General features: G+C 39.8%; 1 protein-coding gene across 1 annotated transcript; it reads right to left on the bottom strand.

Annotated features, from left to right (window-relative positions):
• Positions 1-191: 191 nt before the first annotated feature.
• Positions 192-15,015, bottom strand: LOC111238586 (adenylate cyclase type 2-like). Its single transcript, XM_022768153.1, has 25 exons — positions 13,910-15,015; positions 11,989-12,186; positions 11,699-11,860; positions 10,912-11,061; positions 9,783-9,937; positions 9,236-9,347; positions 8,977-9,104; positions 7,977-8,135; positions 7,642-7,801; positions 7,005-7,181; positions 6,661-6,692; positions 6,332-6,385; positions 6,082-6,145; positions 5,886-5,983; positions 5,700-5,784; positions 5,211-5,348; positions 5,009-5,083; positions 4,701-4,876; positions 4,044-4,128; positions 3,736-3,894; positions 3,370-3,516; positions 3,156-3,263; positions 2,797-2,911; positions 2,369-2,493; positions 192-1,804 (listed from the first exon to the last, which is right to left on the bottom strand). Exons 1-25 carry the CDS (start codon positions 14,888-14,890, stop codon positions 1,670-1,672), a joined length of 3,978 nt encoding a protein of 1,325 aa, XP_022623874.1. The 5' UTR covers positions 14,891-15,015; the 3' UTR covers positions 192-1,669.
• Positions 15,016-15,794: the final 779 nt, after the last annotated feature.

The raw sequence follows: 15,794 nt of genomic DNA, 5'->3' as shown, positions 1-15,794 counted from the left end.
AGCGGGGGAGTAGTTTTAGCCAATCAGACCGCTTGTGGGCGTTATCGGGAGTGAGGGAAATTCCACAGTTCTTAACAGGCCCTTAACAGGCAGCAGCTAATAAACACGTAGGAAGTTGGTACACATACAAAAACACAAGTGGTTGTATTTTTATTAGTTTATAAATAAAATAAAAAAAATATTTCCCTATATAGAACAACTCTTTGTACATTCACACTTCAGATCATCCCTCATAGATACACATATTTAATAAGAAAGGGCAAATATTGTGTGTAATCATCAAATCATAACACAGAACTCTCCTTAAAAAATACATCAAATTAAAAAGTGCAATGTCAAAGGTGCTTTATCTGACTTTTCATGGCTCAACATATCATTATTCCTGGGTGTAGATGTGTCACAGCATCATTATTGTCAGTTCTGGGCAGTAGCGAATAAATAACAGTTGCAGTAAATCTCTCCGGTTCCAGCCGTGAATGGTCAGACAAGTGGTTCCCAACCATTTTTGGCATGGTACACCCTAAATAAAGCAACCTCTACTTAGACATGTTTATTGGGTTTGTGAACTTTATACCAAGAGTAATTTTCCCCTCTTCAGGTTGATGCATTTGAATAATTTTCATTGAGCTTAGAAGGTAAAACTATCCAGCATTTCACAATAAAAGCACAGATTGGAGAAAAAATGAAAGATGAAATTTATATTAATAAAAATCCTGTGTTTTTTCTTCTTTCTTATGCCATGAATCATCCTGTGATCCCCTCAGGTTTATCTTGTCACCCCTTGGGGGTTGGGAGCCAATGGAAAAGACCAATTGCATTAGTGCTGCAAGTACACAAAATATCTGCCCCCCATTTTTGTGTATGTGAATATTCTGTATCAACTTACTCAGATTCTGAATAAAATCAGAGCTAAAACCTATATGTTTTTTGTAACTTTGTGAAAACAGAATAGAATGAAAATATTGTAAATAATATAAATAGTAGTTATTTTTCTCATGTGAGGCATAGCTTACCTCACAAAACAGAAATCTCTGATATAAGATGGAAACCTTATTTTTTCCAATAAAATAACCATATAAATTAACATTGTTCTTTAAGTTGACAATGCATGTGATTCAGCCATGTTAAATGTACCAAAAAGTATCATTAAGGTTATATGTTTTCAGAATAAAGCAGTGAACATTGTGTGACAGGGACTTGATACACATAGTGCACATACAGTACAGATACAGTAAGCAACACGGTTGTCCACTGTACGGTCCATGAGTAGAAAGCTTTCTGCTTTCAGTGGCCAGTTGAAGTCTCATGTCTTCATTTAACTGGTCAGAATTTTATTTAGTGTCTCATCCAAAAGACACAGGCAGCTCCCTGGTAGATGTAAATGATTAACAGTTGATGATCTGTGTTGCTACAGCTCGGTTTCAGCAGTGAGTCAGTGCAAACGCTGATGATGGTTAAGTTTGAAACTACAGAAGTATTTTCAAGTCATTGTGTTCATCTCTGTAGGCAACAAAGATTAGTCATGCAAAGCCATGCTGTTGGTTGCAACAAGATCCACTCATCTGGTGCATGAGTTTCATCAAAAAACAAATAAGAAGCCTTTGCAACTAATGTTTGGACCCAGGTCTGAGTGATAAGTTTAAGTCTGTTCAGTATTTGACTGTGGAGGTCAGAACTGAGGAGATGATTGCTCCGTGTTAACAAAGTAGGTGGTAAGCTCCCCTTTGCCTTTGACGTTGACTACTCCCCTGAGGGTGACGCTGTATCCTATGCTCTGGACCAACTGGGCCGTCTCCTCCGTCACCTGGGAGCAGAGAGAGAGAGAGGGAAATTCATAGTGAGAAAGAGCCAACCTTTCATCCACTCACCCAACCATTTATCCACTTCTGCTTCAGAAAGTCCACAGCTACTAATAAAGCTTTTGATGTGGAGTAAATACTAGGGGAAATGTGTTGCAGTCCAAACACTTTTTTTTTTTTTTTTTTTAAAGAATTTTTGGGGCTTTTTTGCCTTTAATGGACAGGACAGTAGAGAGACAGGAAATGGGGAGGCAGAGAGAAGGGGAATGACACGCAGGAAGGGGCCGTCCGATGCGGGAGTCGAACCGGGGGCCAGCTGCAGCGAGGACTGTAGCCTCTATATATGGGGCGCCTGCGTAAGCCACTGCACTACGCGACGCCCCCAGTCCAAACACTTTCAACATCAGGTAAGAAGACAGACAATAAATGTCGCTATTGTTATTGCTATTGCTTTAATAAGTTTTGTCAGTTAGTGTGAAAAACCAATTCTTGCTTCCTTAATTTGATGTGTTTCTTACTGAAACAGGATGTATTATATGTTTCATTATTTCTGTCTCTTTTTCCCAGACCTGTATCTTGTCTAGCACTCCTGTGCTATCCATCCTGCTGGCCACGTTAACAGAGTTCCCCCAGATATCATACTGAGGTTTATGAGCTCCGATCACCCCAGCAATCACTGGACCATGGTTTATTCCTGCATGTAAACAATAAAGAGGGATAGATCAGGGGAAAGTCTTGCATGTAGAAAATATTAGTGTGTTTTCTTTTGGTAGTTTAATTTTGTATTTAGAAAATACTTTTAACATCTCTACAAATTAAATTAAAACTAAAATAATGCACAGAACAACAAGACATTAATGAGAAAATTACAAACTTTTCTTCAGCATTTAAAAAGTACATCCTCATATAATTTACAGTCATTTGACAAAGTACGTATAGATGAAAGAGATGGAAACAAGGCATCAATCTTATCAGTATGCTTCCACTACCAACTCACCGATCCTGAGTTTGAAGCTGTTAAAAGAGTGTGTGTTGATAAGCTCCAGTTTGCCCATCAGAGCGATGGCAAACTCCACCATGGCACGCGCATGACTGTAGGGCATGTCACATTTCTGTAGGGGGAGCCAGAGATCATATTGTTCATTCACATGATCAGGTCAGGCAGAGTGTGTTCAACAGGGATCACTTTAATGTTAAGACTAGATTTCAGGATACCAGATATTAGTCTCTTTGACCAACTCAACATTTATCCACAGCCTGTGTATAATTCGCAAGATCTATGTTGCAAAGTTTGAACAAAAAAACAGCGAAGGACTTTGTCGATGGGGTGTTTTAACAGGCTTAAATGTTGCTAACCTTTCTATCATCTCCTGGAAGTGATTTTGTCAGACCCGCAGCAGCCATGTATGTGCTGCCGATGGTTTTGATTTTCTCCACTGAGGAGAATTTGGGCTTGGAGAGAAGCTGTGTGACAGAGACATGAGGAAAGAGAATAATGTAAGACACACACAAAATGTTAAACGCTGGGGATGCTAACAGTGACAGTATTAAATTGCATTGTTCCTCATACCTCGTCAAAGTCTGATATGATCTCGTTGAGGAAGCGCAAACACTCCAGACCGTCCCTGTTGGCACTGCTCTCGCTGTAAAACTCTTTGAACTGAGGCACTGAGGCGAACATCACACACACACAGTCATATGACTGACTGTAAAGATCCTGAGGAGAGTTTTTAAAGTAAAGGACTCAGTTCAAAGAGATAACATGAAGCCTGTAAATTTAGGAGCCAGAAGTCAAACGTGTTCAGCTACGTTTTGTGAATGAATGTCCTAAAAGGTTTCTTAATTGTATAATGACTCAAAACCATCACCAAAAAAGAATATGTGAATGGGAAATGAAAATCGACATTACAACCCTGCTGTGAGTCGTTTTATTTACCTGGTTCCGAACAGTTTTGCCAATGAAGAAACAGGTAACGTGGAGCGGCAGGACGTTCTGGAGGAGAAGCTTGTTGACGTTCACCACGGTCTCCATCTCCTCTCTTTCTGTTCGGAAACATCGCTCCAACAGGAAGTCAACACGGCAACCAAGTTCGTCCTGAGAGAGAATGAAAGAGAAAGACAGAGTACAAATATGTATCAACAAATCTGGACACAAGTTCATTTGTTTCAAAACTGGGAAAAACTATTAATTGTACATGAAATAGAAACAGACTTGTAAATATTTGTAAACACAAACACACACACCTGTCTGGCCAGTATGAGGCATACAATATAAAAGATGACCAGCCAAACCCCGGACATGATACGAGGGTCCTTCAGCACTCCCGGGCTGTAGTAAAACACATGCACATTCACATATTTAGAGCCATATTCCATCATGATCTTGACTACAAAACTACCGTCACTCTTTTTTCCTTTCCCTTACATAATTCCTCAGACAAGAGTGTCTCGTATCTCACAGTCAATGGGGCTGCAGCCCTACACAGGCCTCTGTCTGTAGAAAGCTCTTGAATAAATGATAGTGATCTGAAACTCCAGACAAGGACTCACAATCTGGACTGTTGAGTAGCGGACAAAAAGGCAGGAAATGTGACACCTTGGCTGAGCAGGACAGACAGTGTGATGACTGTGATGAGAGCAGTGAATGAATGTGGATGAATGGAAAGTGAATTTAAGTAGGATTACTGAGAGTCTGCGTGGAAAGCTATTAAGCGTAAATACATATATATTCATGCTTGCACACTTTCATGCATATCATTTATAACCTTGCATTATCACGAGTACTTGGTCTACAGTGCCATGTTGTAGCAGGGTGCTTCATTTTCAAAATAAAGTTCAGGCACATGAAAATAGACTGGAACCCCGGCAAATAAATGTCATTGCATTTCCAGTTTCACTCACTTTGTGTTGTTGTAAAGCAGGTCGATGAGGCATATGGACCTCGGGGCAAAAACATGGAGGAAGAGGGCGAGGTAAACCACCACAGCCAGGGTGAGCAGCAGTGCTTTCATGGACAAGCATGTCCTGACGAACACGATCACTCCCAGCATGGCCAGCAGGCAGCAGTACAGGTAGTACTGGATGTTTGAAGAGAGAGGTAGGCGGGGAAAAATGCGGGATTATGACAGGTAAGGTGTGATGTCAATGCTTGTACTAAAGCTCTCAAGAATCATGGGTAAAAAACTTCATGTTCCTCTGGAAGTACTCACAGGCACAGTGTAAAGTTTGAGACCCTCAAGCTCCGTCCTGTTCGTAGTGGTACAGTTGTTTCCTGGCTGGAAGAACTGAAATGAAAAACAATATGATTAAAGAAGAAGAAATAAGAAAAATAACAGAATAAAGATGAAATGACAAGAAACAAAAGAGAGACAAAAGGGAGATGACGGTTAAATAAGTAAAAAAGGAATGTACCAAGTTCAGGAATGCCATAAGCAGGGTGATGAGCACACAGAGAACGACCACAAACAGTCGCAGCGCCGACCTGGTCGAAACGCCACGGGACAGTCCTGATATCCATTGGACACCCAAAGGAATCTTGGTGCGCCACTTCTGAAAACAGAAAACCATCCAAACACACATTGAAGACTAAAGTGCTGAGGGTCACTGTATCACACCACCTTTTCCAGTTTCTTGCACCTTGCAGCAGTTACACAAATTTTGGTTTACTGTGACAGACCTATTTGTTCGCCATCTTGAATTCATATTGACATCAAGACATGAATTTGTTTTGTTTCCTCATGTTTTCTATTTAATAGCTCTTTAAAATGGCTGCTGCCACTGACAGCTTGCAGGCACATGGACCCAGGCAAAGTAAGATCACTTGTTGATATAAAATTTTGTACTTCTTACCCCTACTGCACCACTACTGTTATTACAAACATACCACCAGCGTTTGTTTACCTCCAAGTATCCGGTGAAAGCGATGGACAGAAGCAGCACAAGCACAGGGAAGGTTGCACCGTAGGACACTGCCAACTCAAAGTTCCTGGGAGGAGTGAAAATATATCATTTACTTATTTTACTTATTTTATTTAGTCAAACTGAAAATGCTGTTGCATGTATGTATGTGACCAAAGTGCTACTCACTTTTCAGAGACAAGCATCTGGACGGTGAAAACAGTAACGAACACCAAAGCTAGGCAGCTTATTGAGTGGTGCAAACCCTTGACCTCTGAAAAGCGGAACTGGAACACAAACACACAGGTATTACTACATTGCTTGTGCGTGCTTGTTTGTATGTCCGTAAGCATCATACTCTGATCACAAACCCAAGAATGAATACCTGTTTCTCCAGACTGAGGTCATTAAACAGCAGAGTCACACAGTTCAGCTTCTTCGCTCTCCTCCTGAATGACAAAATAAAAGAATAATCAGAGGAGGAGTGGTTGGACACAATAAACAATGATAGTATAAATAAATAAATAAATAAATGACTGTATAAATAAGTAATAAATCTTTGCAACATGCTTAACGTCGGTGAATCAGTAAGAGCAGTTGGTTAAAATTACAAGAGAATGTAAATGAGAACTTACCCTGCAGTCTCCACTGTGTCCAGTGATCCCCTGACACCATTAGCCACAACCAAACTGGGACAAAACAAGAACACATGAGACACAGCTTTACCCAGAACAATAGATGCCTGAGTCAACTGCTCAGGCAGCAACAATAGTATTTTTCCAGCAGGTAAATTCAGGACACATATAATAAAGCTGTGTAATGACGATGCATAAAATGTGATGGTTTGCTTTATGATAAAAGCTTCATTAGTGTTTCAATGTAAAGCCGCAAGTCTTATTCTTATTCTACTTAAGTTAATTAGCATATTTTATCAAAGGTGAGTTTAAAGTTTGTGGGAACTTACCTGCCCGGGTTATTCTGGCAAGTTGGTCTCTCCTGAAGCAAACATACACGCACAGTGTCAACATGACCTAACATCACCTCTTTAAAATATACAATACAGAGTTTATGATCAACGACAGCTGAGAGACACACAAAGGAGCAGAGGTGGAGTGTAATATTTGCTGAAGGAATATTATGAAGATCATGTGCTCCTGGAAAAATATGAGTACACTTACAACAATAAACAATATTATTAAGTGATTATATAAATGAATTGCATCTGTGTATACTATTTGTCCACTCATATGTATTTTTACATTTATACACATCTCAATATGTGGGAGAAACTAAGCAACAAATACATACTGCAGTAAGCTGTGACTGGTTCCTGACAACATTGGCAGCGATGATGGGCTTCTTGGAGGATGTGGCATCAGGGTTGCTTAGGTCAGCGAAGGGGTGAATGGTCTGCCAGGACTGCAGGTACTGAGACATCCGGACTGACGCCCGCTGCCTGGTCTCGCCTGATGCAAGCGAGTTTGCCTGAAATCAAAATAGTGATTATTTGACTTTTTTTCAATGGGGAAGAATAATTTGTTCTTGTACATTCCTCCCTGAGAGTACCATCACAGCAATATAGAGATCAGTACTGCAGGGAGATACCCATACAATATATATCAAAACAAAAGATTGTCAGTTACTCAGATCACGTTTTCCCTCCTCTTGTTTTCAGGGATCAAACCAACATCTTTTAACTCTGGTTTTCAAAATACCATCTTCACATATAAGTTAAAAGTAAATAGTCCTGTACAGATAACATACTGTCAACAGAAAACCCCCCCACAAATATACTATATAACAATGAGCACATCTAGACAGTGCCCTTGAAGGTATACTTCACTTGTACATGTACATAGATGAGACACAAAAAGTAAGTAAGTAAATAGTCTAGAAACATACACATCACATTCACACACTGCAGACAAACATGACAAACACCAACCAATTTTGTCCTCCTGGAGATGCTGTCCAGCTTTTGAGGGTCAATCACGAGGTAGGTTTTTCTTCCTTTAAGGAGAGGATCCCGACTCCCCCCGTCCCCATCCTCCACTTGGTATGCTCCATTCAAGTGTTGCAGTGTCTCCTCTGTGATGTGGACTCGTCTATAAATAATGATAATAAAGATGCAGGTAAAAAATCATTTCATCAAATGATGTCGAGAGGAGGCAAAACCCATCTCAATCAATACCTTGTCCGTATTTAGTTTACTATTCTTATCTTATTATGAAAAAAATCTTTTACAACAATTTATCAGACTTCTCAGATTTAAAGACTCACCCAGGAAGACCTCCAGACTCCATGTGGTTGGCTAACGTTACATCATGTGACCACACGTCATACTGCCACTTCTGCAAGCCGATCACACCAGAGAGCACGTTGCCAGTGTGAACTCCCACCCGCATGCTGATCTCAACACCTGTTGCCTCACGCAGTTTACTACAAGGAGACAAACAAATTGAAGGTTATTCAGTCCCACTAACATCTGGCACTCCTCAAGTTATTTGAAAATAGCCTTAACTCGATACCTCCAGTCTGAGTTTCAGGCAGCACAGTAACTGCTCTTAATATTTTTCTACTTAACATCTATTATTGCGAAGCTACTTATAATCAAACCGTTTCACAGTGTTTTAAGTATCCAATTAAGGTTAATGAGGGGAAATCAAAGTTACGACTAAAAGTGAAACACTGTTAAATATCACTGAGTCAACATCAATAACAGTAACAGACGACAAGAAATAATGTGTAGTGTGACAAAGATGTAGGGATTAAGGATTTATGCACAAAATAAGCTTCTGTTTCATCTTCTTTTATTTCACATAATAGAAATCGGAGCAATAAAACCCTATTTAATGCAACCAAAAGCTAAGAGAACCAAATATTTCTACATTTAATCTCCATGGTGCAAACACAGAGAGACTTCTGAAAGTGTGAACTTTGAGAATATTATGTACAATGTACGTATCATAGTGCTTCCTAGTTCTGTAACTTTGTGGTTTCAGCTGTAGAGGAAAGAGTAGGGAAATAGAAATGCCATGAGACGCATGAGGAAGTTATACAGGGTACAGTTAAATCAGATGCAAATCAAGAGCACTGAGCAGCTTTTATTCTTGTGACTGGAGATCACGTGGGTTGCCTCTCATCACAAAAACAACAACGAATTATGAATTACTGTGAATTTCATAAAAGTACAGAGAAGAGAGAAAGCACAGAGACAACTGATACAGTTAAGGTGGGAAAATGAACCAAAACTACAGCAAAAGACCTCAAATAAACCGACCTGATGGCCGTGCACATGTCCAGCCCCATCTGAACACAGTTGCTGGCATGGGTGGGAATGGGGTCAGGCAGACCGGATACACAATAGTAACAGTCACCCAGGATTTTAATGCGAAGACATCCATTCTCCTAAAGATAGAAAGAAAGGAAAGAGGAGTAGAGGATGCTGGGTCAGATGTGGAGTTCAGAGCTAACACAAAACTATTCTTTGTGAAGAAATAAAGGTTTTAATTTGTAGCTAGATGTGAGGGTATGTTCACCTTGGCTATGTTGTCGAATCTGCCAAAGAGCTTGTTGAGCACAGCGACCAGCTCCTCTGGAGAGCAGGTACTCGCCAGCTTTGTGAAGCCCACGATGTCTGCATACAGGATGCTACACACAACACACACAAATAAGACACAAATATTATGCATGATTTACTCAGTGCTACAGAATAAATATAGCTAATGTAAGACAAATAAACAAATTGGTTTATCTGAGTCTAGAGTTTTATCCAGAAATGTAATCACAAGAGATAACAGATGATCACAGATAAACTTTTGTCATTCAAATATATATAACAAGTGATGGTTGTATATTTATGCAATAAAATTATTATTACAATATAATCATAAAGTATACTACTGGGGTAATATTATGTGCCCATGTTTTTTTGCTGGCAAAACAAAAGAAAAACAACATATGCATACCACTTCAATCATTCAATATTTACACTATTAAGTTTTAGTTTTTGGCCTCAGTGCTACTGCAGCTTTAATATCCAAGTTGCCATCATTAAAGCCAACAATGTAACAGTGTGATCATCACCTGACGTCTTTGTGCTGCCGTATGTACAGGCTGTGAAAGTTGTGGAAGTTGGATTCGTTCTCCTTATCGCTCTTCGGCTTGGACAGTCTCTTTACCACCTCCGTTTTCAGCTCCATGGCGATGTAGCGTGGCAACACCGACAAGAGGAGCTGCTCCTGTTCCCCAGAAAACAGATAGGACAGGGGTGAAAATGTGTGTGGAGAAGGTGGGCGTTGAGGTTTTGAGACCTTGTACACTGGGGCATTGGATTTCTGTCTTAAAGAGGTGACAATCTGTCCACAAAGGCAGTAAAAGAAATAGGTGGCCATTAAAGGCCTCCTTGAAGCGATGCATTGTTTACTCAGTGAATGACGTTTCATCTATTTGTTTACTTGCTGTGAATAAGTGTCCATTTGGGTTTATCTATTCTCTTGCTGCTGGGCTTCAGACAAGTGAATGATTAATCTATTATTGACCTAATAGCCAGAAAAGCATACAGTAACCAAACCCAGGATGTCTAGTTAAAGAGCCTGTTAATGAGAGTGATTACACATAATGATTTTAAATTCAGAGTAAATGAAACAAGCTGTGCAGAAGAGAACTGGATTGGATTTCGACAATGCAAAAGCATCCACTTGATCAAATCGTTTTATAAAGTATGGAGTTATTTCTTTAAACATTTTTTTTCAAAGCAGCAAGCTGGGTGCTAATTGAGCTTTCGCAAGTACCAGTGGTTGTAGCACTTGATGGAGTAAATTATTTTCATATTAAAACATGGTGATGCTTCTGCTTTCTTTTCTGAAATTTCATGTTAATGTTCAGCAGAAAAAAATAAAAGAATGAAATTAAGTTTTCCCCTTGTTTTGACAAATACATTTTTTTGTTTGTCACCATTTTATGTTATACGTTGAAACAGTTGTGGTTTGAAAGTTTGCTCTGCATTAAAGACATTTTAAAGAAAACTATCATAACCATTTTGAGTCTAGTTAGTAAAAGCAAAGGTGAGTTGGGTCAGATTTATGTTGTTGTTTCATATGAGAAGTGGTGAGCAGAGCAAATAAAGGTTGAACCCAGTAAACAAAAGTAAATTTTCTGCTGAACAAAACAGTTATGTTGGAAAAATTACTGATTAAACTGCTGAGTTTTTAACCTGCTGATATTTCCTTATTTCCTTCTGGGAGCGTATGGTGCTGAAATCTTCTCTCTTCTGATTGGATATCCTGAGATCGTGCTCGGTGGTCCACAGGTGGAAAATCCCGATGCAGTTCACACACACAAACAGGATTGCATTCGCCACCAGCTGAGGACGAAGTCAGAGGAGAGATCATTGATAATTTCTCAATTATCCTCAGAGCACAGTGACAGTACAGTACTGTGACGCGTTAGTTAGTGACAGAGTCAGTATTACTTTGAATTTGTGTATATTATTACAGTATTTTATTACTAAGTGAAAACCACACTCTGTTATTTACAACAACAGGCTCAGAACTTCTCTATAAACCAATAAAGCTTTATACAGATCATTTGCATCCAGAGGAACTCTAGATGCTGCTGGTCACAAAACAGTATTGAGCAGACTCACCCAAGCTTCACACAATATTTGAATCTGTACGCTGATTTTTGGTAAATGCAAAAGGTGCTCATCTCTTAAGATTGGTATGTCATTTGCCAATTTTTGCCTACATTTACATTTGTAGCTTCATTATGTGCAACTATTTTGTTTTTCCACCAATAATAAACTAAACTTAACTGTGATTATTACGTAACAGGAAAATACTGTTTACTAAAAAGGAAGGAGGTAAAACTGAAAAAAGCAATAAAGTAATTTACCGTTAAAATAACAAGGTTACCATTGTATTTCTATAGTGGGGATGGTGAGTTTATGACATTGACATTAAGATTGTTTTAAATGTATGCAAATATAGGAAATCTTGAACCTGCACAGCCAGGTCTTGTGTCTCTGGGCTTGTGACAGAAACGTAGACACTGATGATGATGATGTGCGAAACACTGGTCCCAATCCCAACCATGAGCGCCCAGGTCAGAGACAGAGGCAGCACTGTGTAGACACTTACAGAGAGGAAGAGGAAAAACGCTACCTGAGAAGGTAACAGAAGAAGACAGAAGCATGTGAAGAAAAAGAGTTGGAGGTTAACAGCAGTTAAGGAATAAAACTCACTCTATAACTAACTTAAAACTCATCATTCTCTTTTTGCTTCCTTCTCACCTGTTCCCACGTAGTGACACGTCCTCCAGTGAAGATGAAAACGATGGCAGTGATGTACAGCGTCCCCCAGACGAAGAGGGCCAGGGCTCCTCCACAGCGCCTCACCGTGGCCAGCCAAGGCAGACAGACGAGCAGGACGGTACTCAGACAGAGAACCACACCCAACACCGCCAGAGCACCAACATGGACACTGATGTTCTGTTTTGATAAAACCCACATCTCAATTTTCTCAAAGCTTAAAAATCACTCTGACTCAACGCCTCCTTGATTTATTGTCAAATGGGTCTGTAAAAGTTTGTAATTTTTATAAAACTCATTTTTAGGTACAGGCAGTATTGCAATGTTTTGAATGCCACTGAATAGATGCAAGTCACAAAAAGCTGTTAATCAAATTTCAGTAGAAGACAAAACCACTGGAAAGGAGCGCTTCATTGCATTGTCCTGTTTAATATATCCAAAAACCACCAGGACTAAAATTAGAATGCCTTCATTCATCAGACATGAAAGCCAGACCAAGCTTTAAACAGCTGGTGCAATGTTTTTAATCTGCACCTGCCATGTGAGGTAAAGGTATTTAATCAGAGCTCCCTTGACTTTAGTTTTTATCCAGTGTTCAAGGTTTTACATTTCACCAGCATATTAATTAATTAGAAGTGAGTTCAACAACCCAGTTTTTGTGTCACACATAGAACAGCTAATTATCCATCTAAATGACATCCATATAATCTGGATTTAATTCACTGCCCTGGGTGACATATTGAAATTGCTGCTATCATAAACAACAAAAAGGCAGCTGGAACCAGGGAATTGGCATGTCTGCAAAATTACCGAAATGATTACCCGACTATAAAGATAGTTGTCGATTCATTTTCTGTTGATCAACTAATCAATTAATGGAGAAATCGTTGCAGCTCCATAGCAGCAGTCTTTCGTACTTTTAACATGTTAGAAAAAAAACAAGCGTGTGTTGCGTGTAAGTGTAATCATTTGTGTTTGTCATTAAAAAACAAAACGAAAGCATCACTCCCAATGTAAAACTACAATTACACATCGGTATACTATTCAGCCTCGCCTATGCCTATGTCTGTAATAGAAATTGACAAAGGAGAGATGACAGGAAATGAGAGGGTGAGAGATGAGAATGCAACAAAGACCCAAACATTTGATATTTCAATTAAAAACGTCTTCACATAGAGCTTTTCACATTTATCTTATGTTAGTGTTGTAATGTAGTTTTATCCAATAATGTTCCACTAGCTTTTCCAGGTCAGTTAGGGCAACTTAACCTAACTTAAAGCAGGTGACCTACGGTACATACATCAGTGTGCAGCTGTTTCGTTGGAATGAGAAGTTATGTTTACTTTCCAACTGAAGCATTTGCAGAATGTTTTGGTATTTTGGAAGAACAGGTTTAAAGCTCTCTTTTCTTGACCCCTAATGGAGTTCGCTTTTAAAACTATTTTCACTAAAGTGCTACATTGACAATTCGTACTGTGATGCAATGGAGACAAACTACGGAGATATTTCAAATCTCCCCTTTTGCTTCTTCTTCCCTGTCATCGGATTCTTTAAAAACACATCTGCCGCTTATAGTACTGTACAGACTGCAACCTATCAAATGAGATCTTGCTGCTTTTCTCTGACGTACATATCAGAAAACAGAAAACCTTTTAGACTGATGGCCACACAAAACAGGACATTTGAAGATGTCAATTTATAGATGTTTGTTTTGACGAACAAACCAATTCAAAAATCTAAAATATTGGATTTACAGTGATATAAAATGGAGAAAAGCAGCTAATCCTCACATTTGGAACCAGTGAATATTTTTAACTTTTTGCATGATGAATAACTATTAATGGTTTATCAAAACCTATATCTATTTGACAAACAGACACATGGCACATTCTCTTTGTCTCACCCTTCCTGTGGTGGGGATGAGTACGATGATGGCCACGCAGAAGGCCAAAGACAGCACCAGTCCAGACAGCATGGCCGGGGTCTCCTCCACGCACTGCAGAAAAGCCCTGTGCATCGCCTGATAGCAGCAACACACCCCATCTTTCACACTCCGCCTGGACCTGGTGGTTTGCCTGTCCTCGTCTCCATCCTCCTTTTGCCACCCGACATCCATGCTGTTCCTTGTTTGGGCGGCTTTGGATGAAATCTCTGGGAACGCTTCCGAACTGCCACTGAGTGTGTTTTCTGCTTTTGGTTTAACCGCCAAGTCTGTTTTGGAATCGTCTTTGTTTTCATCTGGACTATTTTCATGGGTTTTGTTGGATTGAGGAGCGTCTAAACTGGGTTCTGAGAAACTGACAGGAGGCTTCGTCTTCTCAAATGAGCTTCCATCAAGATCAAATAAGTCATCATCACAGAGGTCAGTGCTGAAGCTAGTGCAAACGTAACCAGGGCTGGATTTTGTGCTGCTGTAGTCAGAGTCGCAGCAGCCGTTTGTGTGAGATGATGAACTGCTGTCTGTTTGGAGCCTATCACAGAATGAGTTCACCTGGGCATTATGATCCATAGTCTGCAGGGTCATTGAATTGACCTTGAGAGGTTCAGGGGCCTGTGCTATTTTCACCACACCCACCTCTATGGAAACCTGGGATTCACTGAGTCCTGACTGGTTCCCAACTGTAAGATTGCCTGCATTTAAAGTGACGTCATTCCCGTTTTTTGTGCTGTCATTTCCTTGCAAAATGTTAATGTCACGGCTTTGTGCGGATTGTTTTACACCATCTGTTGCTTTACTGAATTCATCAAGCTCCAGCATGTTGCCGCCAGCGATTTTACCCTCCCCGTAACTGGAAACGACCACAATATCCGGCACTAAAGACACCTGTGATGCCGCTTCTCCAGGCCTCCCATTCTTCTGAAAAGCTTGTGCCTTGTCTGGCATCGTGACCTGCTTGAGTGTAAGGGATCTCACCGTCTATCGACTTGTCACTTTGATTGTCTGTCGGTCTGTCAGCTTGTCTACATGATAAATACACACTGGAAGAGTGTTTACTTCTTTATCTTTTCCTTGGCAGGTGTTTTTGCAGCAATGAGAACTTCAAGCTAAGTCTGTGTGTCAGATTGCATCAATTTAAACAAAAAAAAAAAAAATCTGGCTATTTCCAGAGAGCAAGTCAATCTCTTCTGTTTTGAGTAATCTCCCACAGCCAAAAAGATATCATCAAAATAGATTATGATGGTGTTGATGATGAAGATGGTGACACACGTTCTCTGTGAGGTTACATAGATCCTTTAAGGTTCCAAAGATTTCTGCATAATCTCCTTTGACAAGTGCTTATCCATATTGCATGGGAGAGGAGTCCTGCTGCCAAAAAACAGATTACAATTAGAGAAAACATGGCAGACTCAGCACAGAACAAAAAATAGACAAAGATAAAATACGCTTTCTCTGATTAACATTTCATGTTTTAGCTCTGATACTCTTTGTCACAAGTCCAATAAGGGGAGCAAAGAAAAACATACCTGCACATGGTTTTAATGCCATTTTAATGACAAACTTCTTCTTGTCATTTTCCTATTATGTGAAAAAACTTGTTAGTCAAGCTGCAGGCTCTTCCCTGATAATACGCACTGATGTACACCACACATACACACTGTTCAGGTGTGTACTGGAATGACATGTCAGCGACGCACCCATGGCACATTAAAAACATTTTTTCCTGTCACCACCTACGCTCAGTGGTTTACTCTGATCTCTCCTCCTTCCGTCACCTGACTCTGTCAAAAGCACAACTGTTTCTCATACTGTACAGACTGTACCCTTTTAGTGTATCACCACTACCTTC

This window comes from Seriola dumerili, unplaced genomic scaffold (assembly GCF_002260705.1).
Source record: "Seriola dumerili isolate Sdu_G_001 unplaced genomic scaffold, Sdu_1.0 BDQW01001435.1, whole genome shotgun sequence".
Classification (NCBI taxonomy): Eukaryota; Metazoa; Chordata; class Actinopteri; order Carangiformes; family Carangidae; genus Seriola; species Seriola dumerili.
The sequence above is the reverse complement of the archived record's forward strand: the minus strand, read 5'-3'. Positions and strand labels throughout refer to the sequence as shown.